At 43.0% G+C, this 25932-nt stretch overlaps 2 protein-coding genes across 2 annotated transcripts; both read left to right on the top strand.

Moving 5' to 3' along the window:
• Nucleotides 1–81: 81 nt before the first annotated feature.
• On the top strand, nucleotides 82–8451 carry LOC308378754 (thread biopolymer filament subunit gamma-like; the record flags this gene model as incomplete). The annotated part of the gene is made up of 10 exons (XM_080855737.1): nucleotides 82–641; nucleotides 840–900; nucleotides 1185–1280; nucleotides 1623–1799; nucleotides 2901–3026; nucleotides 4381–4601; nucleotides 5041–5187; nucleotides 5393–5442; nucleotides 6639–6680; nucleotides 8411–8451. The coding sequence occupies 10 exons, from the start codon at nucleotides 82–84 to the stop codon at nucleotides 8449–8451; spliced, it is 1521 nt and encodes a 506-aa protein (XP_080711863.1).
• Nucleotides 8452–24491: 16040 nt separating this feature from the next.
• Nucleotides 24492–25496, top strand: ccr9b (chemokine (C-C motif) receptor 9b; the record flags this gene model as incomplete). Its single annotated transcript, XM_080855099.1, has 1 exon — nucleotides 24492–25496. One exon carries the CDS (start codon nucleotides 24492–24494, stop codon nucleotides 25494–25496), a length of 1005 nt encoding a protein of 334 aa, XP_080711225.1.
• Nucleotides 25497–25932: the final 436 nt, after the last annotated feature.

Raw genomic sequence — 25932 nt, 5'->3', positions numbered from 1 at the left:
AACTCCTCAAGCTCACCAGCAGTTCTGTCAAATCCTACTACCCACCTCTCATCCTCCCTGCACATATAGCCTACCATAAGCATGCCTATGATGTATAATGCCTCTATCGGGTCTTATGGAGCAAGCAGGTTCCTAGGCCTCGGCTCGGCTCTGGGCCTCCAGTCTGAGGCGGATCTGGGGCTAGGAATGGGGTTCGGTCTTGGAAGAGGTGCCTCTGCTCTAGGCTTAGGTCTTGGGGGTGGAGGGAAGGTCTCCGTGGGCCGATCCGCGGTCTCGGGAGGTGTTGGCGCTGCGGGGGCGAGGGTGACGGCAGGTTCTGTAAGCAGTGTATCCACGCTTGCCCCCATGCTTTCGCGGGAGGCTGAGAGGAGCACGCTGGTCAAGTTAAATCAGCGGTTCTCCGGTTTTGTATCTAGAGTGAGAGAGCTTCAGAAAGAAAACATTGCGCTGGAGGGGCGCCTGACAGAGCTCACTGGGAGCTCGGACTCGACCACCGACACCAACATCACGGTCTCTGCGACCGAACAAGAAACCCAGCTGCAAGAGTATCGCAACAACATTGCAAAAATTTCCCTTGACACGGTCAAACTGGAGATCGAACTGGACGGCATTCGCGGTGTTGCGCATGAACTTAAGGCCAAGTAAGTTTTTCTAATGTCCCTAACATAGAGAGGCACTTAACTGTTTGCTGTTAGAGGGAGGAGAAGGCTGTAAAATATGTAATGGTAAACTGTTCTATTTCATATCAGATTCTTATTTGCACTTTTTATGCAGAAAATATGCGTGCATGTTCATGATTCGCTGTTGTGATTTGTTTTGCACTTGTTGACATTTCGCAGGTATGATTTTGAGCAAGGTGTGAAATTTCAGTTGGAGGCTGACATCGCTGCCATGAGAATGGTAATGATTCAGAAGAGGTCAAGTTCAGTGATCAATCTGGCAATGGAAAAATGTAGTAACTGCAGCTACACTAAAATAACAAATAATACTCTGGCCATTTGTAGCCTTTGATGCTTATGCAGTTGCTGAAATATGTTTAGTAGATCAAGGTGGAAAAATGTTTAATGGGATTTAATGGGAATATTACAGGTATTGCATGAGGAAATGCATGTTAAGGAACTGTGCATATTCAAATATCAGGATGCTTTAGTCTGAGAGTCTGCCTGTGGTTTTGTGGGGTGCAGGACATCAGTGCAGCCTCTGAACTCCATGAGGATTTAGACGCTCAGCGAGACAGCCTTAAGGAAGAACTGGACTGCATCACCAAAACACAACAGGAGGTAATGCAGTGTGTGTGTATACACAGTGTTCATGAAGGGTGATGTTTCTTCTCTGGGGTGTACATGTGTGTGAACACGCATACAAAAATGTTGGCAGCATGACCCTGTCGAGAACTGAGTTGCCTCAAGAATAATAACCACATTATGTATTGTCTGTGTTGATACCTCAACTAATTCTCTGGTACAACAGCATTGATTGCTCTGATGGGTATTGCAGGAGATGGCCGGTCTACCAGAGAATAAGTTGCCTGAAGAATAATAACCACATTATGTATTGTCTGTGTTGATACCTCAACTAATTCTCTGGTACAACAGCACTGATTGCTCTGATGGGTATTGCAGGAGATGGCCGGTCTCGAATCCAAACTGGGGAAATCCTTTGACACCTCCTCGTCAATAATTGAGGTGGACACAGAGAAATCCCTCGACATCTACGGGGCCCTGAAGAAGATCCGCGGCGAGTATGAGGCAACTGTACAGCAGCACAGAGAGGAGGCTGACGCATACTACAAACTCAAGGTACGGCCTACATGTGATCTGATACCGAAATATTTGATTGAGAAGGTGCATGAACAAGGAATTGTGCATGGCAGAATTCCTTTTGCGTCAGTAAAGGCATTCCAAATCCATTTTCCTTGTGATTTGTGGTTCGTCATATAGCCTGGGGATAAGAGGACTGACTTTGTACCTAATCCTACATCGCCAGTCAGATGTTGTTCCTCCGAGCGAGGCACTTTACTCCCCCTGTCCTATAGGGGGCACTGTTCATCATGGCAGCTCTGTGCTAATCCCACTGGGAAGTGATGGGCAGATAATACACATCTTTCATTCTAAATTGATAAGGGAAGATTTGAAAAGTAACTTTAAGAAGTAAAATGTTTATTATTCATCTATGTTACTATGTTGACGGTGTTTGTGTCCATCAGGGTTGGGGGGTAACATGGAGTAATGGAGTTTTGTAATTCAATTACATAAAAAAAATGTTTTTAAGTAAGTAACCTTCCCAACCCTGGTGTCACAATTAGATCAGATGTATTACTAAATGTACTTCACCCAAACATAAGCCCATCACAACGTGTTGTTTCTCTCTTACCCCTCACTCCCTGTCTTACTCACCATTGTGGAATATGCAACGTTTCTCACCCTTGGCTAGTTTATTTTCCATCTCCAGCTGGCCATCTTCTATCTGCCTGCCCTATGTATGTCTCTACCATCTCACTGCTCCTCTCCATTTCTCCTTTAAGATGGAGGAGGTCGAGGCTACCATCTCACTGCTCCTCTCCATTTCTCCTTTAAGATGGAGGAGGTCCAGGCTACCATCTCACTGCTCCTCTCCATTTCTCCTTTCAGATGGAGATGGTCGAGGCTACCATCTCACTGCTCCTTTCCATTTCTCCTTTAAGATGGAGGAGGTCCAGGCTACCATCTCACTGCTCCTCTCCATTTCTCCTTTTAGATGGAGGAGGTCGAGGCTACCATCTCACTGCTCCTCTCCATTTCTCTTCTTACTGTAGATGGAGGAGGTCCAGGCTACCATCTCACTGCTCCTCTCCATTTCTCCTTTTAGATGGAGGAGGTCGAGGCTACCATCTCACTGCTCCTCTCCATTTCTCCTTTCAGATGGAGGAGGTGCAGGCTGTGAAGGAGAGCACTTCTGAGGATCTCTCCTCCACTAAGCAGGAGCTCACCACTTCAAAGAAAGAGCTGCAGACTCTGAAACTGGAGCTGGAGAATCTCGTAAACAAAGTAGGTCTGATGATGTAGCACCTACTGTCTGTGTATGTTTGTGTGTAAGAGAGTAGTGTGTTACTGAGTTTGCTTGTGTGGATGATTACACAGAGAGCTTTTTGTGTGTGGCATAGGTTGTCTCAATATCCGCAGAAATAATAAGGTGAATTACAAAGGGAGAGTATAGCTATGGGGATGACTGTATGTAATATACAGTAGGTGCTGTGACATATAACATGTAAATCAGACAGGAAGTTTTGTGCCAAGCAAATGTAAATGTCACCTGCTTTAACTCCTCTGTTTGAGGTCAACATATGGAGCATGGTGATTCATTTATGGCACTGTCACGGTGAAAGTGGCGAGACGGGTGCCAGAAGCTGAGAGAAGGTCAAAGACACTTGTGTGCATGCTGCTGACTGCACCACTATTGAGTGTGCTCATATCTATCCGACCATCACCTAAATCACAGCGCTGAGGACTGAGAAAAGAGAAAGAAAAAAAACCGAAAAGGAACACAGGAAGTGGTTGGCAGCTCGAGGCCCTGCGTGCTTCAGCTCTACTGCGGCTGCAGCCTCGAACCCCTGCATGCTGAAGCTCTACTGCGGCTGCTGAGGGCAATGCAGCTTTCCCAGAAGACACAGCGGTAGAATTTGGGTATTACCAAAAGCAGTTTTATCCACTAAATCGGATATTCTCATCACTGTTTATGGTAAATGGGTAATCCTAAAAAACACCATTAGAAGCGATTAGCCATTTCTGTTTCAGAGTAGTTTCCCTATGACTAAGTATGCTTTGTGATGACATACATCTGATTATGATTTCTTTAATATACCTTATCTTTATATCTATACTGACGCCACTACAGCCACAGCGATTATTTCCTGTCTTTGGAAGCATTTTAGTAAAAGTCAGTGTAGTGTTATCTCCCCATTGTTACTTATTGTCACTGAACCGGCAAATATATTCAAGCTAAATAGACTCCTGAAGACAAAACATTTTGTGAGGGTTTTAAATGTTTTATTATCAGGCCCACTCACTACCCATTTAACTGCATTGATGATCCATGTTGTCCTTTAGATGATTTTTTTTCTTTTCTGTGTCGTTTTTCTTATGTAAAGTAGTAGTAATTGTTACACCAGGTTTTTATTGCTCTTAGCTTGACTGTTCTCTCACTTGAACGTCGCTTTGGACAAAAGCGTCTGCTAAATGACTTAATGTAAATATTATCAGGCCCCCTCATTACACACTTAACTGCATTGGGAACGCCATGTTCCCTTTTAAACTTAAATGGGTAGAATAGACTGTATTCAGTCATCACTGTCATCTTCCTCCCTGCTTTCCCTCTGTTCCTCTTCCCCTGATCCTCCTCCAGATGCTGTCACTAGAGCAGCACCGCACCGAGGCCCAGGCCCAGTCCAGCACGGCCGGGGCTGGGTATCAGGCTCTGGTCCAGCAGCTAGAGGCCGCCATTGAAGCAGCCAAAAATGACCTCCTAAAGCAAATCCTCAAATACCAGGAGCTACTGGACATCAAGCTGGCCCTGGACACTGAGATTCAGAGTTACACGCTGCTTATAGACGGGATTGACAGCAGGTGAGCAGAGAAACCCTCCACCTGGATGCCACACAGTACTCTATTAATCTTCAATTCAATAGCCCTCAAGGGTCCTGTGGCGTTTGGAGACCTGAAGGTTGTCCTGGCATGTCTTTTCATTGTGTGTTTTTGTGTCACGTTACTGATATCCCCATGGCAACAAGTGTGTTTTTATGTCAAGTTACTGATATCCCCATGGCAACAAGTGTGTTTTTTTATGTCAGGTTAGTGATATCCGCATGGCATCAAGTGTGTTTTTATGTCACGTTAGTGATATCCCCATAGCAACGAGTGTGTTTTTATGTCCTGTTAGTGATATCCCCATGGCATCGAGTGTGTTTTTATGTCCTGTTAGTGATATCCCCATGGCATCGAGTGTGTTTTTATGTCATGTTAGTGATATCCCCATGGCATCGAGTTTGTTTTTATGTCACCATAGTGATACCCCCATGGCATCGAGTGTGGCCTCCTCCTCCATGAACCCGTCCAAATCCCACTCCCCCGCCACATCCATCAGGAGCTCCTCGCCCCTCAGCACCACCCAAGACGTCCTCTCTCTGGAGCAGAGTTCACAGGAAGTGGACATGTACGTCACTCCTCTGCCACTATCTCCCCGGCTTCCTGCATCACTAGTCTGTCCATGTTGTATGCCAATACTTCTGTGAACTTTGATCGTAGATAGCACTATGACTTTGTCATGAGTGTCTGTGGTGGCAGCAGTCATATTCTTTTACACAACTGCTGATCTCAGAGGTGTGGTGTTTCAGTAAGTCCCGTATCTTGTCTTTCAGGGCATCGTCCGTGACTGTCACAGAGTCAGCTTCGTCATACTCCTACTCAGGTGAGCGCACATCCAGTGTCTATGGCAACTGGAGAGCCTTTACTGCACAAAACCTCAGTACTTTTGGTATTGTTAGTAGTTTGTGAAAGTTTTCCACTCAACACTATTTTCGTACCCAAGTTCCCACACAAAATAGCAATACTATGCTATAACTTCTGTAAAGGTGGTGTTATCAGTGTCTATCCTATCATTTGATAATTACAGATACAAGAATGCTTATTTATAAAACATATACTATTAGCATATTTGAATGACTGGCAGCAGCATCACACTGTGCAAATAAGTTGGTTGGAAACTCAGCTAAGGACTGAGATAGCCAATTCTTACAACTACTACCAAGTCTGGTACTGATTGATCTGTTTCTTTATCCGGTACACCAGGACATAGCGATGGTTAGGGTCTTGTGTGCTTGGGTTTCATTACAAAGGCATTGCAAGGTGTTTTTACTAATACCAATGTACGTAGCTGTCATCAGCAACCTCTGAAAGAACACTATGCAACCGGAGCTCTTCGAGAAGCCTAGGAGCTTTCTCAGTATTCTCATGAATAGTGAAAGTTTCTGTTAGACCATTGTCAGTTTGTGGTTCAGCAGAGTGCTGGTATTGGCACCTGGGCTGGTTTGGTTCAGCACAGGCAATGAAAATAGTGTTCCCATCCCAGCCAGCGGGCCTCAGTGACTCACCAACCAAAACCACTCTCGCTAGAACAGGACATGAAACACTCACCAGCTAACGGCAGGGCTACTGGCCTTTACACTCTGAGGCCGTAATTAAATTCCACAGGCGCCAACGAAGAGGAAAGAGCACTGCAACAGGTTCCCACACAAGAGTTCTAAAGTTAAAGGGACACAACATAAACATACATACTCAACCCCCATGAGGGACATGCACATAAACAACACAAAGGTGTCATACAGTGATCATATAATTCAATTCAATTCAATTCCATTTTATTTGTATAGCGCCATAACAATACAATTGCCTCTAGGCGCTTAACAGAGCCCAGAGCCTAAACCAGACACATATAATGAAACAAAGGTTGAAGCTGACTTAGGTACAACATCCTACAGAGAACATTTGCTGTGCCCTTATTACAGGGTGAGCAGCAGTGGTCTTTTACCTCTTACCTTTAAGTTCTTGTTTCACATTTTTAATACAGTTCTGTATTTATCATTTCATTTCTGTACATCATTACAGAAACTTTGGTTGAGACACGTATAGAAGAAAAAATAATCACAGGTAAGACTGTGTGTGTGTGTGTGTGTGTGTGTGTGTGTGTGTGTGTGTGTGTGTGTGTGTGTGTGTGTGTGTGTGTGTGTGTGTGTGTGTCTGTGTCTGCATGCGTGTGTGTGTGTGTGTCTGTCTGTCTGCCTGTCTGTCTGTCTGTCTGTCTGTGCGTGCGTGCGTGTGTGTGTGTGTGTGTGTGTGTGTGTGTGTGTGTGTGTGTGTGTGTGTGTGTCTGTGTCCTGCATGCATACGTGTGTGTGTGTGTGTGTGTGTGTGTGTATCTGTGTGTGTGTCTGTGTGTGTGTGTGTGCCTGTGTCTGCATGCATACGTGTGTGTGTGTGTGTGTGTGTGTGTGTGTGTGTGTGTGTGAGTGTGATGTTGTACGGTGGAGCCCTTGGCCTCCATATCATGAGTTGTATAAAACAACCTAAACCCTTTCCACAATGATATATGAATGCACCGCTATTGTAAAGAGAGAGATAATATATGAATGTGAATGCACCGCTATTGTAAAGAGAGAGTTTATATATGAATGTGAATGCACAGATATTGTAGAGAGAGAGATTATATATGAATGTGAATGCACCACTATTGTAAAGAGAGAGATAATATATGAATGTGAATGCACCGCTATTGTAAAGAGAGAGTTTATATATGAATGTGAATGCACAGATATTGTAGAGAGAGAGATTATATATGAATGTGAATGCACAGATATTGTAGAGAGAGAGATTATATATGAATGTGAATGCACAGATATTGTAGAGAGAGAGTTTATATATGAATGTGAATGCACAGATATTGTAGAGAGAGAGATAATATATGAATGTGAATGCACCGCTATTGTAAAGAGAGAGTTTATATATGAATGTGAATGCACAGATATTGTAGAGAGAGAGATTATATATGAATGTGAATGCACAGATATTGTAGAGAGAGAGTTTATATATGAATGTGAATGCACAGATATTGTAGAGAGAGAGATTATATATGAATGTGAATGCACAGATGCACAGAGATTGTAGAGAGAGAGATTATATATGAATGTGAATGCACAGATATTGTAGAGAGAGAGATTATATATGAATGTGAATGCACAGATATTGTAGAGAGAGAGATTATATATGAATGTGAATGCACAGATGCACAGAGATTGTAGAGAGAGAGATTATATATGAATGTGAATGCACAGATATTGTAGAGAGAGAGATTATATATGAATGTGAATGCACAGATATTGTAAAGAGAGAGATAATATATGAATGTGAATGCACCGCTATTGTAAAGAGAGAGTTTATATATGAATGTGAATGCACAGATATTGTAGAGAGAGAGATTATATATGAATGTGAATGCACAGATATTGTAGAGAGAGAGTTTATATATGAATGTGAATGCACAGATATTGTAGAGAGAGAGATTATATATGAATGTGAATGCACAGATGCACAGAGATTGTAGAGAGAGAGATTATATATGAATGTGAATGCACAGATATTGTAGAGAGAGAGATTATATATGAATGTGAATGCACAGATATTGTAGAGAGAGAGATTATATATGAATGTGAATGCACAGATGCACAGAGATTGTAGAGAGAGAGATTATATATGAATGTGAATGCACAGATATTGTAGAGAGAGAGATTATATATGAATGTGAATGCACAGATGCACAGAGATTGTAGAGACAGATGAACTTAGATGCAGTGTACCTAACTCCTGTACTTGTGTGTTTGCAGAGGAGATGGTGACCATTATTTCTTCGGATGCAGAGGACTGAGTATTGACTACACTTCAGTACTGTGGGGCAAGCAGGAATAGCAAGGGCAGGTCTTTGCCCTCCAATCAATAAAACTAAATAAAGACTACTGTGTGTCAGTGAGATCATTTTAGAATATACGTGTCACTTGACACTTGTGTATGTGTGTGTGTGTGTGTGTGTGTGATATCATATGTGTACGAGGTTGAAAGCGAGCATGCTTTGTTTTGTTTACCACAGAATGGCATGTCAGTATGGCCATTATCAGTCCCTAAGTGTAGTTCACATTTATGTGTATGGATATAGTCAGTGTATTTGTTATTTCATTTGTGTCCTTATCATATAAGATAACGGGGTCCCGGTCATATAAACACATTGGTTACGTTATGTGTACTTGCTGTAGGGGTCCGCGTCGTTTAAACACATTGGTTACATTGTGTGTTCTTGTTACGGGGGTCCGCGTCCTATAAACACATTGGTTACATTGTGTGTACTTGCTCTGGGGGTCCACTTTGTATAAACACATTGGTTACATTGTGTGTACTTGCTGTGGGGGTCCGTGTAGCGAGTCGGAGGTTTTTCTACGAATGGCTGAGCATTTCTTGGAGTTGAGTGTGGTTAATGTTTCGGTCTCCTTTTCCCCTCCCCTTTAAAACACATGTTTTCACCTCTCTTCCTTTATGCTATGGTCCGAGAGGCGCAAGCTGAAAGAGTGTGTGTGTGTGTGTGTGTGTGTGTGTGTGTGTGTGTGTGTGTGTGTGTGTGTGTGTGTGTGTGTGTGTGTGTGTGTGTGTGTGTGTGTGTGTGTGTGTGTGTATGTGTGTGGTCGAAAGTACTGTACGAACCACCGCCATCTCAACATAGATTGACGCCACTCCACAACCAAAAGTGGCAGATCAGGTCAATCAAGTGAAACTCCCAGTTGGGGCCTTCCAAGGGAAAGATAGGTGTCAGTTCAGAGGAAGTAAGAAGGGTAATGCCAGGTCGCATGGCCATGGATGGGATATTGTAAACTGGCATGGTTGCCGTGGTTATTCTTCCTCTCTTTCACTGGTATTTTCAGGGCCATTCTCTGTGTGTGTATCCTAAAAACACAATTCTGGTTTTAAGCACGTAACATTTTGGCCATATTTGTTATGTGTTATTTTCTCTTCTGACTACTTTATTTAGCACCCCTCCTCTATCCTTTGTGAAACCCAAATGAAACTACAGACAAACAGGGTTTGAAAAGAAACTCCATCAAGACTTTAAAAGGCCCCCTCCAGTAGGACCCCCTCTTGTGGTATTACCCAGGGACCCTTGGGTTAGTGGCTCTTGCCCATGCTGTCTCAATTTAGCTGTGTCCAGTTTCGAAGAAGATGACACACTTATTCAAAATTACTATTCAAAAAATAGATATTCAAAATATTCAAACTAATGTGATGTTCAGAAGCCGTCATTATTATATAGCACATTCCATATGGTATACATAGACACAATGTGGTTTGAGTGCAGAGAAGACATTAAATTATCTAAATTAAACAGACAAACAAACAAAATAATCAAACACAATTGGTGTTTATTCTTGGGGTCATGAGAAGACATTTATTGGAGGACCTTATGCAACGCTATGGATCATAAAAATAGATCTTATCAAAAATGTAGGGTGGGACAAAGCCGTTAAGTGATTAATAGACAAGAAAGAGTATTTTAAACTCAATTATTTGTTTTACAGGGAGCCAGTGAAGTGATTTAAGAACAGGGGTGATATGATTACATTTTGATGTTCTAGTGACTATTCTAGCAGCTGCATTTTGGATAAGTTAAAGTTTGTTTAACATCTGTTTTGTTACACCAGCATAGACTGCAGTAATCTAACCGATTTGAGATAAATGCATGAACTAATTTTGTAGAATCCTGTAAAGACAGGAAGCCACGGGCTTGAGAAATATTTCTGAGGTGGTAAAAGGCTGTCTTAATAATATTCGATGTATGCTTTTGAAAATTAAGATCTGCATCAAGAGTCACTCCTACATTTTTAACATTCTCACATGGTTTTGCCTAGCCTGGATACCAGCCCAAACCCCGCCCACAAACATTTTGGTCAGGGAGATTTGGTCTGGCTCTGAGTTAGTTGGGAGAGAGTTTCATCGGACAGATAACGCCGGACCAATCAAATTGTCAGGGCGGGCTTTATACGATGATGGACAGATTATCCAGCGGTATATTCGAAATCCTCCAAAAGATGGCGGCGTATCCGGCTTGTAAGTGGGACATATTTTATGTAAATTATGCTATCTACACAACTTTTTTATGTCTACATTGACTCGGTTAGTTGTATATGTGCAACACCAATGTTGCCGAGGATTGTATGTCTTAACTGAAGCGCTCTAGACCATTATTGTTAGGTCATTGCTAACGCTACACCAAAAATTCATTAAAATACATGGTAGCTAGCTATAGCCTTGTTGCTAATTAGTAACGTGAGCAGGCATATCTCAACAGATATTGACAGCGTATTCATTTTAAAAGAGGAACAGAGAAACGCGATCAAGGCATTTGTCTATCGAAAAGATGTTTTTGCCGTCCTTCCTACGGGATCAGGTAAAAGTTTAATCTATCAGATGGTCATACTACGTTGCTCTGATTGGTTCTAGGTATCCAATTGAGCGAAGAGGCATTTTTTCCCCCTGGTTCGTTGAAACACGCCCCATAATCACAGCCCAATAGTTCAGTATCAGACTCATATTCTGACTAGAATTATGAGTATGACATCGTCAGGCTAGGTTTTGCCTATAGGGAGGTTAGAATTGGTTGTAAGTGATTTCTCAGGGCCTTAGGGCCTACAACCAGAATCTCTGTCTTGGCATCATTTAGCATTAGAACATTTGCACCCCCCTGGAATTGAATGGAAAAGGAATGAAAAAGTTATAAGGTTTTACATAAAACACAACCTATGCGAGTCTCCCCTTCGATTTAAAATAGCAACGCCGCTGAATGTTACATAAAACACAGGGCCTGACTGAAACCCTTCAAGCAGGACTGATTGGTTGAGCTCCTCTGGTGTAAGATCCCAGTCGCTGGCGGGACGGTAGACATGAGGGCAACCGCTGTGTTTTTAGTGAAACTCGTAAACCACATCCTGAGGTTACCACGGGCCAACTCTCATGGGTGCGTAGCGAGGCTTCTGCCCTCTGAACATAACATCTGTGGGTAGAGGAGACTAAGTTAAGTTTAACTAAGATTTAATTAAATAGGGTATGTTTTTTATGCATATATGCATTATTACAGGTACATCGGGTCTAAGAACTTTTGCTATTCCTATACAAAATGGGGGCGGCCATGAGGACATAAGACAGAAGACATAAGGTGTCAGACAGAGAGGAGGCTTTGCCTGGGTGACTGTAATAGCCACCTGCTGTGACCTCCTCAGACAGAGATGACTCTCCACTGCGAGGGCTTCTCCAGCCGTGGCATCCTGCTGACTGTGTGTGTGTGTGTGTGTGTGTGTGTGTGTGTGTGTGTGTGTGTGTGTGTGTGTGTGTGTGTGTGTGTGTGTGTGTGTGTGTGTGTGTGTGTGTGTGTCTGTGTGTGTGTGTGTGTGTGTGTGTCTGTGTCTGTGTCTGTGTGCGTGCGTGTGTGTGTCGTCTTGATCACTCTCACAGCATCAAATAAATCACAGATGGAGAACACAGGAAGTGGTTGGCAGCAGCTCGGAGCGCTTTCCTTCAGTGTGCTATAAAGCTTTTGGTGCATTTGCTATGTTGTGCTGTAGAGCTGACACCGCTATGATTAGTAATTGTCATATGAAGCACTAGCCCTGTTTATTGAAACTATGTGTGGAAGAATAACATCATAACATAACCAGCTCAGAACCCTTGTAACATTCTATACAGTTATGCCTGTAGATCTGCACAGAGGTTGTGGTGATGAAGAAGGCGGTTCTTTTTGTTCAGGATGGCTGTCACCCAACAAAAGTTTCACAGAAACAGCCTACTGTATTAGAGATGACACTGAAGCTGGTATCTAGTTGGCCTACGACAGTAAGATTCAGACCTTTAGGATACTTCTGAATGGAACTCCCTCCTAAAAAGCTTCCCTCCCAGAGAGAGTAGGAGAGAGAGAGACAGAGAGACAGGCTAGAAAAAAAAGACAAATAAGAGGCAGAAGGAAATGGTCTGAAATTGACAGCTCAAATGAAATAAAATGGATAGACAGGGAAGCAGGGAGTGAGACAGTGTGTGTGTAAGTGTGTGTGTGTGTGTGTGTGTGTGAGAGAGAGAGAGTAAGTGTATATTCTGAATGGAACTGCTCCCTCAGGATACACTATCACCCTGAAGCATTTAGCCAAAACATTTATTTATTTATTTATTTATTTATTTATTTATTTATTTATTTACTTCCTCCCAGGGCATCATTGTTTATTTATTTTGATTAGGTCGATATGGCAGCGCTGTGTCCGCTTCCTTTTCCTTGTTTGGCTCTGTGGTCACAGCAGTCATGGGACGTCTCCTTCCTGCCTCAGACGTAGGCAGCATGCTCTTATCAGGTGGGTGCCCTCGCTTGGAGGATACTGTCAGTCACGCTCTAGGAATCATGGCGGCACTCCTACACAGGAGGGGATGTGAGGCAACAGAACGCAGGGACGCCTGCCAGGCCGTCTTCTACTGACTCTGCACTTGACTCAGATTTGTGACGAAAAAACTAGGTTACAGGACCAGGTCCCCAGCGTTAACCCTGTGTGTGTGTGTGTGTGTGTGTGTGTACCCAGCGTTTGACTGGGCACTTTCAGTTGCCCCTGAGTCAAACTGAGAATCCTTACAAGTGGTTTCTGGTGCCGTTGGTTCTTAGTATTAACAGACTTCATAGCTGACATACGTTTCTCAAAGACGTTACTACTTTCAGAACAATTGTCAACTACTGTACTGCTTTGTCTAGTGTAGTATTGCCACTATACTAATTAGGTAATTATGTTTCTGCACTTTGACTTCACTTTTACCCTGACCTCATAAGCCCATCATATATTCATATTCTTATATGCTATTATACTGTATAGTCATCTCAGGGGCCTCTTAAAGGAAGCATCACTGTAAGAGTTCTTGAAAGAAAGATATCTGATAAGGGAAAGAGAATGTAGGGGGCCCAGATAAGGCTATTTTCTCACCACTGTGAGAACGTTGCTGTTTGCCACTTGTCTGTTTGTGGTTCGTTCGTTCGCTGACAGTAGCAGCTGTTGAAACCATGGCAAGCAGCGTTCCCATGCTGCTCTTCAGACCCTACTGACTCAACTCATTACCCCACTCTCACTGAAACAGGACATGGAAAAGAAACCATCAACGGCAAAACAAATGGCACCTCACACTTTCACACCAGAGTCACACAGTCAAGAGAGAACAGAACCCGGCTCCCCATGCACGCAACACAAATGGGCATACACAGACACACACACACACACACACACACTCACCCTCACTCGAATACATCCTAACAATGAAATGTGTGCTATCAAAGCTATCAGAGTTGTGCTTACACTATCAAATACATGATAATTTCTTCTGATCAATTAATTTGATCTGCTTGCTTTACAGAGCTAACCTACAGTCGGCAGAACTCAACTGTTCTGATAGGACTATTTTTGGTTGTGAATAATAAACAAATTACTTATACTGCTGTTAATGAAGCTGTGATCATACTTGTGGCTTGGCTTGTTGTGTCACTTCTACCCTATCATAGCCATTGTGGCTATAACCTCTGTGTGCCAGCATTACGGTAAACTTGTGTGGAGCAACACTTAGACATACAGTAGGTTCATAGTTTGAGCAGTTACGGGACTGGACTGATTAGAGTCTGAACCTTCGAGGTTTCAAACTCTTTTCCTCTCTTCATTGCACCAGACAATGACACAAGATGGACCCTTCGGGGTTCAAGCAGTGGAGACATGGCCGCTATAGGCGGTCAGGCTCGCTGGGGTCATGAGGTTAAATCCTCATAAGAGTAACATGATGATGATGAGATGATGTTTGGCCCCCATGTGACTGTTTATCAGTTACATATTTGTGGGGGGAAAAAATCCCTTTTCATGTGATGCACTGAGTCACCATTGAGACCCCTTTTCATTTGAATCACTGAGTCACCATTGAGTGGCACCAAATGTGACTTGCACAATTCAAAACAAGGTGTTGTGATGTTTTCCTGCCTAAAAATAGCAGTTTAAGGAAGTAAGTATCCACATCGGCCTGCGGAGGGGGAAACAGTAGGAACACAATAACTTCCACTTAAGCTGGTGGGGATCAAAACAAAAAAGAGTACAGAGAATGACCCTAGTGTTTCCACAAAATCTGCCACCACTCAAGAAGTATCAGTGAGGTCATTTTGAAATATCAGAGTTCCTGTGTGTGTGTGTGTGTGGTTGTGTGTGTGTGTGCGTGTGCGTGTGCGTGTGCGTGTGCGTGTGCGTGTGCGTGTGCGTGTGTGTGTGTGTGTGTGTGTGTGTGTGTGTGTGTGTGTGTGTGTGTGGGCATGTGCATGGTTGCATGTGGGGAAGAGTTCTTGTTTTTCAGAGGATGACAGTAGATGTTGGTCTCCTGACCTTAGGTTGCTGAAACTGTTTTCACCAGAAAGGTTCAGGATTATGTTTCTCTGTGTATGTGTATGCATATTGATATAATTGATGTATGCATATATTTATTTGTATGTGGTTGTACCAGTAGTTTATGTTCAGATTGGGTAGGATTCTGTTAGGTTTCTATTTCACCTCTTTTCTTCGTGTTTCAAACCAAGAGAAAGCCCTGACACAAAAACATGTGGGTGACAGATAGTACCAGAACTCCATATAGTTCCAGAACTCCATATAGTTCCAGAACTCCATATAGCACCAGAACTCCATATAGTTCCAGAACTCCATATAGTATCAGAACTCCATCATCTTTGGTTCACAACAAAAACCAAGGCAACCTCCCAAGGAAGTCTTGCAGACAAAAAGGGGCCATGAAGCTCAAATGTTAGTCCTGTCACCCTGCCTTAGTACCTCAAGACCTTTAGTCCTGTCACCCTGCCTTAGTACCTCAAGAGCTTTAGTCCTGTCACCCTGCCTTAGTACCTCAAGAGCTTTAGTCCTGTCACCCTGCCTTAGTACCTCAAGAGCTTTAGTCCTGTCACCCTGCCTTAGTACCTCAAGAGCTTTAGTCCTGTCACCCTGCCTTAGTACCTCAAGACCTTTAGTCCTGTCACCCTGCCTTAGTACTCCAAGAGCTTTAGTCCTTGTTATCCATTCTGTCTTGTGTTGTCCTTTGTGTAAGCTCAGTGTATTACCAAAGGTCCGGTCCCTGTTTATCCAGACAACCCTTATCGTACACCAGTTGTGATAAACATACACAAAATGCCCATTCTGTTTTGGACAAAACAAGCCTAACAAGACCTCAAATATCAAAAACTTCCCCTCAAGGAAATTCCCTAATATTCACATGACACGATATGGTATTGTTGGCATTTAGAAGGCCAGATAAAACTGGACCTAACATGCCCTTACTGACCTGACTTAACTTATAATGATATAAGTCAAAACATTAGAATCATACACTTTAGCTTTCAAGTCTATAAAGCATTCAGTGAATAAACAGACCAAATTTGTGATTAATAATCAGGAGTTTATGAAAGGGGCATGTCTATCTGTAAATGTGTTAGGATACATTTAAGCTTCCACAAGTGAGCCAGATGGGAAAACTATTTTAACACTGGTACTGTTTACAAAATGTCCTGTTCATCAATGGGGAAGAAAGGTGAGAGAGTTCCTTTTCAAAAGGGAAGTCACCACTAATCTAAACCCCCCAGACGCCCTGTATGAGAAATGATGACATCCTCTCTCCGTGTCAGAGTTGGCAGACACAAGAGACTGTCTCTCACCACCGCACCATCACAGGCAATACAGATCCCCCTTGTCTGGGCTCACACACAATATCATTAAAAGCCCTCTCCGTGTATCCTTCAGCAGATAGAGACCGGCTGAAACAACACTTGGCACTGGGCACAGATCTCAAACAGGACCCCCTTCCTCCGCCTTGTGAGACCTCTCACTGTCTGGGTGGTAGATTCAAAGGTGTTAAAATGCTTTTGTGTCGTACAGGTGCTGGGCATGTCCGTGGCTGAGTGTGTGTGAGGTGTGGTGAGAGCGCTCCTGTGAAGAGTCATGCAGGTGCATTAGCAGCGTCCTCATAGTTGTTACAGGTCTGTAACATGATAGACTAGCATGACAGCCGTGTCCGATAGCTGTCAGTGTGGTCTTAAGATGGTGGGCTGCCTGCAGCATGTGTTTAGGTTTTGTCTGGAGAGGTAGAAGCTGAGGGAAATGTACACCAAGCGCGCTGACTAAGCGGAATAAAATGTATCAGGTGAGTGGTATATATTTTTTTTACTCTAAGCAAATCTATCAAGTTAACAGGCAGCTTGTCCTTAACAGGACAGGCTCTTACTACCGTAGGTATGGCAGCAACCAGTAAGAGGCTTATTGAGGAGGTCTTTTGCTAATTACCCAGGCATGCCCAGGGACTTATGGAGATGAGTCAGTGATTCAAAGTTTAGCTTTGGTGCTCGTCTTTAAATATATAGTGCACATTTTGGACATCTGTAGGACACACCACATGTGCTCTTCACATACATAGTGTGCATTCTGGACACCTGTACAGCGCTGCAGATGGGATTTTTAAACTGGGGGGGGGGGGCTCTAACATCGCCTAATCAGCTGTGCAGAGTTATTAACTGATGATTGTCGCCTTACGTAGGGAGAGTGGGGGGGATGGATCGGGGTAACTATGAATCTGGGGGGGACATGTCCAGTGCTATCTGCGCCCCTGCACCTGTAGAATATATAGTGGGCATTCTGGACCACTGTAGGATGCACCACCTCGGCTTGGACACTGGACGTCACGTCACGGCTGGGTTATTAATGACTGCTGGACGTCACGTCACGGCTGGGTTATTAATGACTGCTGGACGTCACGTCACGGCTGGGTTATTAATGACTGCTGGACGTCACGTCACGGCTGGGTTATTAATGACTGCTGGACGTCACGTCACGGCTGGGTTATTTATGACTGCTGGACGTCACATCACGGCTGGGTTATTAATGACTGCTGGACGTCACGTCACGGCTGGGTTATTAATGACTGCTGGACGTCACGTCACGGCTGGGTTATTAATGACTGCTGGACGTCACGTCACGGCTGGGTTATTAATGACTGCTGGACGTCACGTCACGGCTGGGTTATTAATGACTGCCATTCTGAGTCAGCGTGAAGCCATGAAAGTGCTGCTATTTCCCCGACAGGACTTTTTTACCTTTAAGAGACTATTCACCTTTAAGAGACTATTCACCTTTAAAGAGAGCAGAATGGGATTGGGAGTGTTGGAGGAGCCGGTTCACCAGGGACATTCAAGAAGGGGTGCCCCTTCCAAAATGTTTCGAAATTTCAATGTCAATATTCTGAGGTGGTTTTTTTTTTTTTTTTTAACCAAATGGGGAAGATCTTAAATAAAAAACAAAAAAATGTATATGCATTAATGTAGTACAAAACATGTATTGATTATATTCCTTTATAGTCCATGGGCCCGGAGCTGAAATTTCACATATCGGTACCATCTGGGTGGGCAAAGTCTAGTTGCTATTTTTGAAATGTTATACATCCCTAGATTATGTTTTGATGTGATAACCCTTTCAGAGTGGCAGCTTTTTAGTGGTTTTCACCTCTTGAACAGAGAGACCCATATCAGGCTAACTGGAAAGATGAATGCTCCAGTCATCTTGTATAACTGTACTATTATACTATTATCTCATCTACATTGAAATAAACCCACCAATAAATACTTGTAATGGCCTCCTATGTACCTGAACAGTTCACATTGTCAATTTTATAGGGATATATAGTCTACTTTTGCGAAATTTGCAGTTTCAAATAATAATATTTTGTGGTTCTCTCTTCAAATATAATATTAAGTTAAATTTAACTAAATAGTAGTCCCTCAGTTTGTATTCAATGAACCAAGACCACTTGGCCACAATAATTATGATAAAACTACACATGATACAGGAAAACTATGTTGTGGCATGTAAAATAGTTTTGTTTTGTTTTATTTTTCGTATTACCAGTCCTTCAAAACGTACATTACATGTAAAACTGTTTACAGTTTTTTACAATTGCTAAAACACTAAAACCCACTGGCTGAACAAAGTTCTCAGTTGCCTGAACTCATGAAGCTAATTGTGCAGTCTGTTGTCAATACCTTAAACTATTTCTCATGGTAAAACACAATTTTTCGGGTCTCACTTAGACTTTTCAGCAAAACTCTAAACACATTCTCAGTCTTAAAACACATTCTGCACTCTAATTCACATGTCATCCATACTGGTAAACACAAGTTGCAACAATCAAATACAAATAGAGAACAAACGTCATTGATTGAACACAACTACTCAAAATTGATTTAACTTGTATCAAATGATGTGACACAACCAATATGAGCCAGTTTAGGGAGCAAACAGGTTGTTGAAGGTGGGAAGGAGAAAGTCTGAGAATGAATAGAAGAAACAATGTGAGGGGAGGAGGACAAGTAAACACCACATTGACTCCTTTGATTTTTGTCCCTTTTACTGTGGTAGTGTATATTGTAGTAGGCCTACAGTGCATTGTAGGCTGTATAAGGACAATACGTAAACATGTTGTATGGCCCTGAACATTGTGCTTTCTATTTGGTACAGTAACAGTACTGATTGCTCAATAGATTTTGACTGGTTGCAGGTTCATATCAACAAAGAACAAGAGTGAGTTGTGAGTAGTGAGATGCAGGGTACAGTACTATAGGGGTACAAGAAGGAGAAAGAACCAACACAAATTAGAGCAAAGCAAAGAAGTAATTTCTGATACATTTGTATAGCTACTATGAGAGAACATGTTTTCATTCATCAAAAGTCAATGATAGATAAATATGAAATTTGTTTTGAGGTAAAAAAAAAATGTACTTCTCCCTGAGAACTATATGTTTTGAACAGTGTGTTTTCTATTTTTTGGTGTATTGTTTACTGACTGCTTGAAAGTGTATACAATTTTGAACACTTTGTTCATGATTTGACAGCAGTGTTTGATTTTGAGCACAGGTAAAACTGTTTTGAGGCGAAAGTTTCATTTTGCAAGAGAATTCAGGGGTTTTGTAAATAGTGCTTGAAGATGAGGTTTTGTGTTTAGAGTTTAGAGAAAATGAGTGACTGTTTCAAGAATGTGTTTTAGCAATTGTAAAAAACTGTAATTAGTGGTCTGACAGTGCACATGTCCAGCTGATGCTACACCTGAACACATGCTACATTTGAACATGCTCACTTAAAGTAACAGTATGCAACAATTATACTTCAGGATTAGGGTTAGGATTAGCAATTTTACCTTAAAATAACAGCTTGAAAAGAATTGGGGCGCTACAATGACTTTTAATATGGAGAATCGTCTCTGTGCCATTGTAATACCAGGGTCCATAGGCATGTAACTGCTAAATGTAGGATTGCCTGACGCCGCCCGGCTTTCTACTGTCTGCCGAACTAGTAAGTAGCTTATTTGCCGTCTTGCTTTGTCTTGTGTTGCAGTTGCTTGATGTTTGACTGTTAAGACAGTTGTTGAGTAACTAGTTTGTCATAATGTCAAAGTCAGCACATTTCAAGAGATTTCGTTAGTTTTAGCCGCTAGCATATCGTTAGCGAATAGCAATTGATCCGGAATGCTTCTTTAACATCAATTGGAATGTTCTTTGTAACAACAATACTGATGGTTTGAATAGAAGGGCTATTTAACATTGCCTGTTAGATTAACTAGAATTAGAATTGTACATATTGGGATATATTAGGTCCACAACCTCAACCTAGGAGTGAGTCACCATGACCGTCATCTGAGTCTGTTCACTCGACAGTGGGTTCTTTCTCACTGGGTTGATCAGAACAGGTTTGCAGTTTACACATATCTGGTGAGACATGTAATAATAATAATAATAATAATAATAATACCTTTTATTTTTAACGCGCTTTTCAATGACCCAAAGGGCACAGTCATACCAGTGACGGAAGCGTGGCAACCAAGCCCTTACTTATTCTCTCGCTCACATACTCACTCTCTCTATCACACACACACACACACTTTGGGCTTGGCAGTCTGCCTACGGCCCCTTCCGACCACCACCAACATTCATTCTAACATTCATACGATCCACTCAATCGCCAACTTCCCATCATCGTCTGTGGTCCACCCACTTTCCTTGGAATCCGGCACGGAGGGTTGGGTCTTAGAGACCGCCTCCATATTGCAGCACTCATTGCATGCATGTAGAGGCAATCCACGGTGGGAGTCATAGGACTCTGCTTCGCCACGTCTATCACAGAAGAGTTGGTGACGAAGGGTGTTCCCATCTGTTGTGCGGGTAGAAGGCACATATACACGGCATGTGATCTCTTCAAAAAAGTTTAAAAAAAAAACACATCCTATAAGAACGTTCAAGCTCACTAAAGGCCTCTTGGTAGGCCTTGTCAGACTTCAGAAGCTTCAAGGCATCTATCTTGCCACGGCCTGCAAAGGCACTGACGGTGTCAAAACTATTGAAGGCATGCATGCCAAGCAAGGCATCAGAGACACCTCTTCCTAGTGATTGACAACTGCTTTGTAGCCAGACTCTGCTGCAGAGCAAGTAACAGCATGCAAGTGTCAGCCTCTTCCTGGGAAGATCTACATGTGTCATACATGCGTCATACTGTATGTACACGTGTCATACATGCATTGTTCTGGAGTTTTTCTCTGTGTTTGGGTTCCTTCCATTCATCGACCAAGAATTTGATTAGACTTGCCTTGTTGGAGGAACTGCATTGTTGGATGTTGTGACCTGGTGTTATGTTCTTGAACTGAATGCCTAGGTCTGTACCTCTGATGGCTCTTTCCGCATCTTTATGGATGTCTCCTTATAGACATCATTCACAACATCAATGCTCTTGGCTCAATCATGGAGGACCTTGGCTAGGACTGATTCTGCCAGCTGAGTGAAAGTCTTGTCATCCCCTTTCATCTGCTACACCAAGCTCATCCCATCGATGATGGTTGTTGATGGTTCTGGGATAACGACTACAGGGGCAATGCTTTTCTCCAGCTCTTCCGCCAGAGCACCTTTATTGGTGTTGCACAGAGATCCATCGCCATGGGGAAGAGCCAAGACATCACTCATGTGAAGCCGTCGGCTCTCAGCCACTAGGATCATCCTTTAGAACTGCTTGCTTGGCTTATCCTAGGTTTCGTGGCTTTTGTCTGAGAACGTTTTCAGCTGCTGCTACCATTATTCAGAGACAACAAACTTCTAGATTCTAGCTAACAACTGACCGGTTAACACCCACGGGTCTGTGGGTGTTAACCGGTCAGATGTTAGCTATATCTAGAAGTTTGTTATTTTGATATGCAGTTCACTTTATGTTTTGATATGCAGACCACAAAGGTAATGATTATGAATGAGCAGAAGTGCAGAATCAGCTTCTTCAGAAAGGTTCCATAATAAACGCTTCCACATAACCCTCGCATGCATGAAATGGCAACCTTTTTTAGGCAAAAAGGTCTATCTCCTTGGCTAAGAACTCCTATAAAGAATCACATAAACCCTTTTTTCTAAGAGTGTAAGTATCAGGCAAATGAAGTAGATCACATTCGCCAGCGGCAGAATGAGAGGACCCCGTCCTGGCTTACAAATGCAATTAAAATCTTCATAAATGAATAGGGAGCAAGGTGTGGAAAAGAGGCGTTAAGGAAGGGCAGACCGATGAAAAAGCGGGACATTGTCCTAATATGCGTGACAAAGGCGGCTGTACAGTTTAACCTTAAGCAAAATCAAACTTATTTTTTTCCAATAGTTGCAACATTTGACTTATATGAATAATTTACAAATAATTGAGATAATGACCAAAATGATATCACTGTTAAGATGATATTAGCACATGTGTGATTTGGGGAAATTTAGCTAAAGCGATGCTGATCACGGTTATGAAAACGGTTATATAGCCCAAAAATATGAAAAGCTGCTTTTGTGCAAGGGTTATCATATATTAATAGACTTATATCAGTCCTACAAACAACTTAGCATAGGTAAAGTTTTGCCCCCTCAGATGGTACCAATATGTTGTCTGGCCCATGGACTATTATTGGTTGCTTAAATTAAATGGTTAGAACGTGTCTTGATTTAATATTCACAAAATATAAATGTTAAGATGTTTATTCAGCTATTGAATGTAACTGTGTGCTTGGTGGTGTTGATGATATTGAGGAAGGGGCCCCTGCAGCATCCACAGACATATGACATGTCAAAAGAGGGTTGTGTCACATTGTGATGTAATCAAACTGAACCTTTATATTGCTGGAGGAGGTGATACGAGCTCTCACTCTGAAGACTGACTTCACTCAACTTCACTTCACTCCACAGACAGAGCGTTTCAACTCCCACCACTGTCAGGGTAAGTTCATCATCAGTTTACAGCATACGTTTGCTAGAGTTCATTTTTCCATTAGAACGGAATCAATTGTACCTCTGACGGCGACTGGTGTTTTTCAGTGTCATGCCCAGCTACGGTCGCATTTTACTTGTATTGTCTAGTTACGAACTGCGATCACATACACCTTACATGCATGTTTAACAGTTCTGTTCCATGTACAGTTATACAATTCCATGTCTATTATACAAAATGAGATGTTCACCAAACAAAAAAAAACCGAATTGTGATATTCAGTAATAAGCCAATAATGTTCCTTGTCCTTTCCTAGTCCACTGCAGATAAATCACGGATTACATTTTTCTGTAATAAAGAATATCAAAATAAATTCGGTTAGTGTGACATCAGATACAAGTTATTTATTAACATTGTTAAGGGGCAGACATGAAAGTGATTAATTTACCTTTTCTAAGCAAGAAACAATTTTATTTTTTTAGGAAAGATGACCGATGTATATGATACCACCGATGTATATGGTACCACCGATGTATATACCGATACTACCGGCGACGTAAGTATTTCGAAATGTTCTGTTTGGATTTTGGCATAATCTCCATATCTAATGCGTTCTCACTGAATGAAGACACCTTGCAAGGGAGAACGCTATCAAAGTCAACGGTCATTCATTTAGTGACGTTACTGCAGTTGTTCATCAGAAAAGCAATTTTATGATCAGATCAAAGATTCACAACAGCTTGCACAAGTTCACAGTGCATGTTGCTTTTCATCGTTGGCTTTGCACACCTGATGTTATCTTGCACGTTGTTCCTACATGCTTTTACGTTTTCATGTCCTGTAGTTAAAACACGTTTCGAAACAATAGAATATACAATACAATAATAACACGCTTGTTTCATTGTATTTTCAAGATGTTTTGACAACGGGTGACATTGTCAGTCTAACCGCACTTTCCATTGCGAACGCCCGCTCCCTGTCTCTTATCGTGCTCCCATATCTGTGTCAGCAGGCGTGGATCTCTTTAAGCGGGGTCGTCGCCCCCCATTCTCGCTTCAGTTATCTGTGCCCCCCGTCAGAAGTGAGAAGTTCTTAGCAGGACTGCGTAAGGATGTGGTGCAGTTATGCGGTTTTACCATAGACGCTCAACACCTGCTGCGCCTAGGTTCTTGAGTTGCGTATGGAGATTGAGCGAGTTTGACGTCTCACGCTGCGTTTGCTATACTCAGACTTCACAGACGGTTCTGAGCTGTAGATATAGCAAACCACGACAGACAGGAAATTATGAGAAGTGAAACACAGAATGTGTGAGACAGAAGAGAAGTGTAGGTGCTTTTTCTGGGATCTATATTAACAAAGATACGTGTACATACATCACTGACCTGATATAACAGTGTAAATGCCAGCATCTGCAAAGTTTCCTTAAAACACATTATGCGAATGTCTAAAGTTAAATTGACTTATACAGAAAATAAGATAAACAAATAAGCTGAACAGATTGATTGTGAAAATACCCTCATATCCATGCTTGATGATCCCTCTATCTTGTCTTTTGTAGTATCCTGATGGGTTCAGCTCTGACATGGAAAACTTCATGTGCAACAAGGACTGGGTTCGTGAATTCCGAGGATACTACGAGCCCCTCCTGTACTGGATGATCTTTCCGCTGGGCATGCTTGGTAACCTTCTGGTGGTGTGGATATATACGACCGTCCACAACCGGATGAAAACCATGACCGATATGTACCTGCTCAACCTGGCTGTGGCCGACCTACTCTTCCTGGGCACGCTGCCCTTCTGGGCCATCGACGCCCAGAGCGGCTGGATCTTCCCCGAGGGCCTGTGTAAGGTGGTGTCCGCCCTCTACAAGATCAACTTCTTCGCCAGCATGCTCCTGCTCACCTGCATCAGCGTGGACCGTTACGTGGCCATCGTCCGAGTCACCGAGGCCCACAACCAGAGCAAGAGAATCCGGCTGATGCAGAGCAAGCTGGCCTGCCTGGCCGTGTGGCTGGCGTCCCTCGTCCTGGCCATGCCCGAGTTCATCTTCGCCCAGGTGAAGACGAAGTCTTGGGGCTCGTTCTGCACCCTGGTGTACTGGCACGGCGATCAGAACCGCACCAAGGTGCTGGTGCTGTCGCTGCAGATCTGCATGGGTTTCTGCATCCCCCTGCTGGTCATGGCCTGCTGCTACTCCGTCATCATCCAGAAACTGCTCCAGGCACGCAGCTTTGAGAAGCACAAGGCCCTGCGCGTCGTCTTCGCAGTAGTGGCGGTGTTTATCATCTCCCAGCTGCCGTACAACGCTCACCTGGTGGTGGAGGCGGGCCAAGCCACCAACGCCTCTATGACCGACTGCAAGCAGCTGATTACCTTTGACGTGATTGGCCAGGTGGTGAAAAGCCTGGCCTATATTCACTGCTGCGTCAATCCCTTCGTCTATGCGTTCGTGGGCGTGCGCTTCCGGAAAGATCTCCTCAAGCTCCTGCACAAGGTCACCTGTAGGACACTGATGGGACCCAAGGTCCCCCCCAAACGGCCTTCAGTCATGTCCGACACAGACACCACCCCAGCCCTGTCCCTCTAACGACACCTGGGACTCATGTTCAGTCATGTCCGACACAGACACCACCCTAACCTCACCTGGGACTCATATTCAGAGTAGGTCAATGTTCAGAGCAGCTCCATGTTCAGAGAGGTTCCCTGTTGCAAACACCTCCACTCACCTCCAGTCATCCCACAACCCTCTTAGAGAGCAAAGAAGGACAGTTCTAATCAGTAGGCTGTGGCAGCTTTCTACTGTCTGTTGTTAGATCCTGCACTGGCCCAGGGGTCAGTTTCAGGCATGCGTACTTGATGACAGTGACCTCAGACTGGGATGTTTTCCATGTTTTCTAGTAGTTTCAGACTAATAATCTGAAAAGGGAGAGTATTTAGCATTAGCTAGCCTAGAGCGGATTTTATGCTATCACCTGTAGACATTTACCTGTCACAGAAAACTTATTTGTACATTATTTTTATTG

This window comes from Sprattus sprattus (assembly GCF_963457725.1).
Source record: "Sprattus sprattus genome assembly, chromosome: 17".
NCBI lineage: Eukaryota > Metazoa > Chordata > Actinopteri > Clupeiformes > Clupeidae > Sprattus > Sprattus sprattus.
This window is presented reverse-complemented; position numbering and strand designations above follow the sequence as displayed.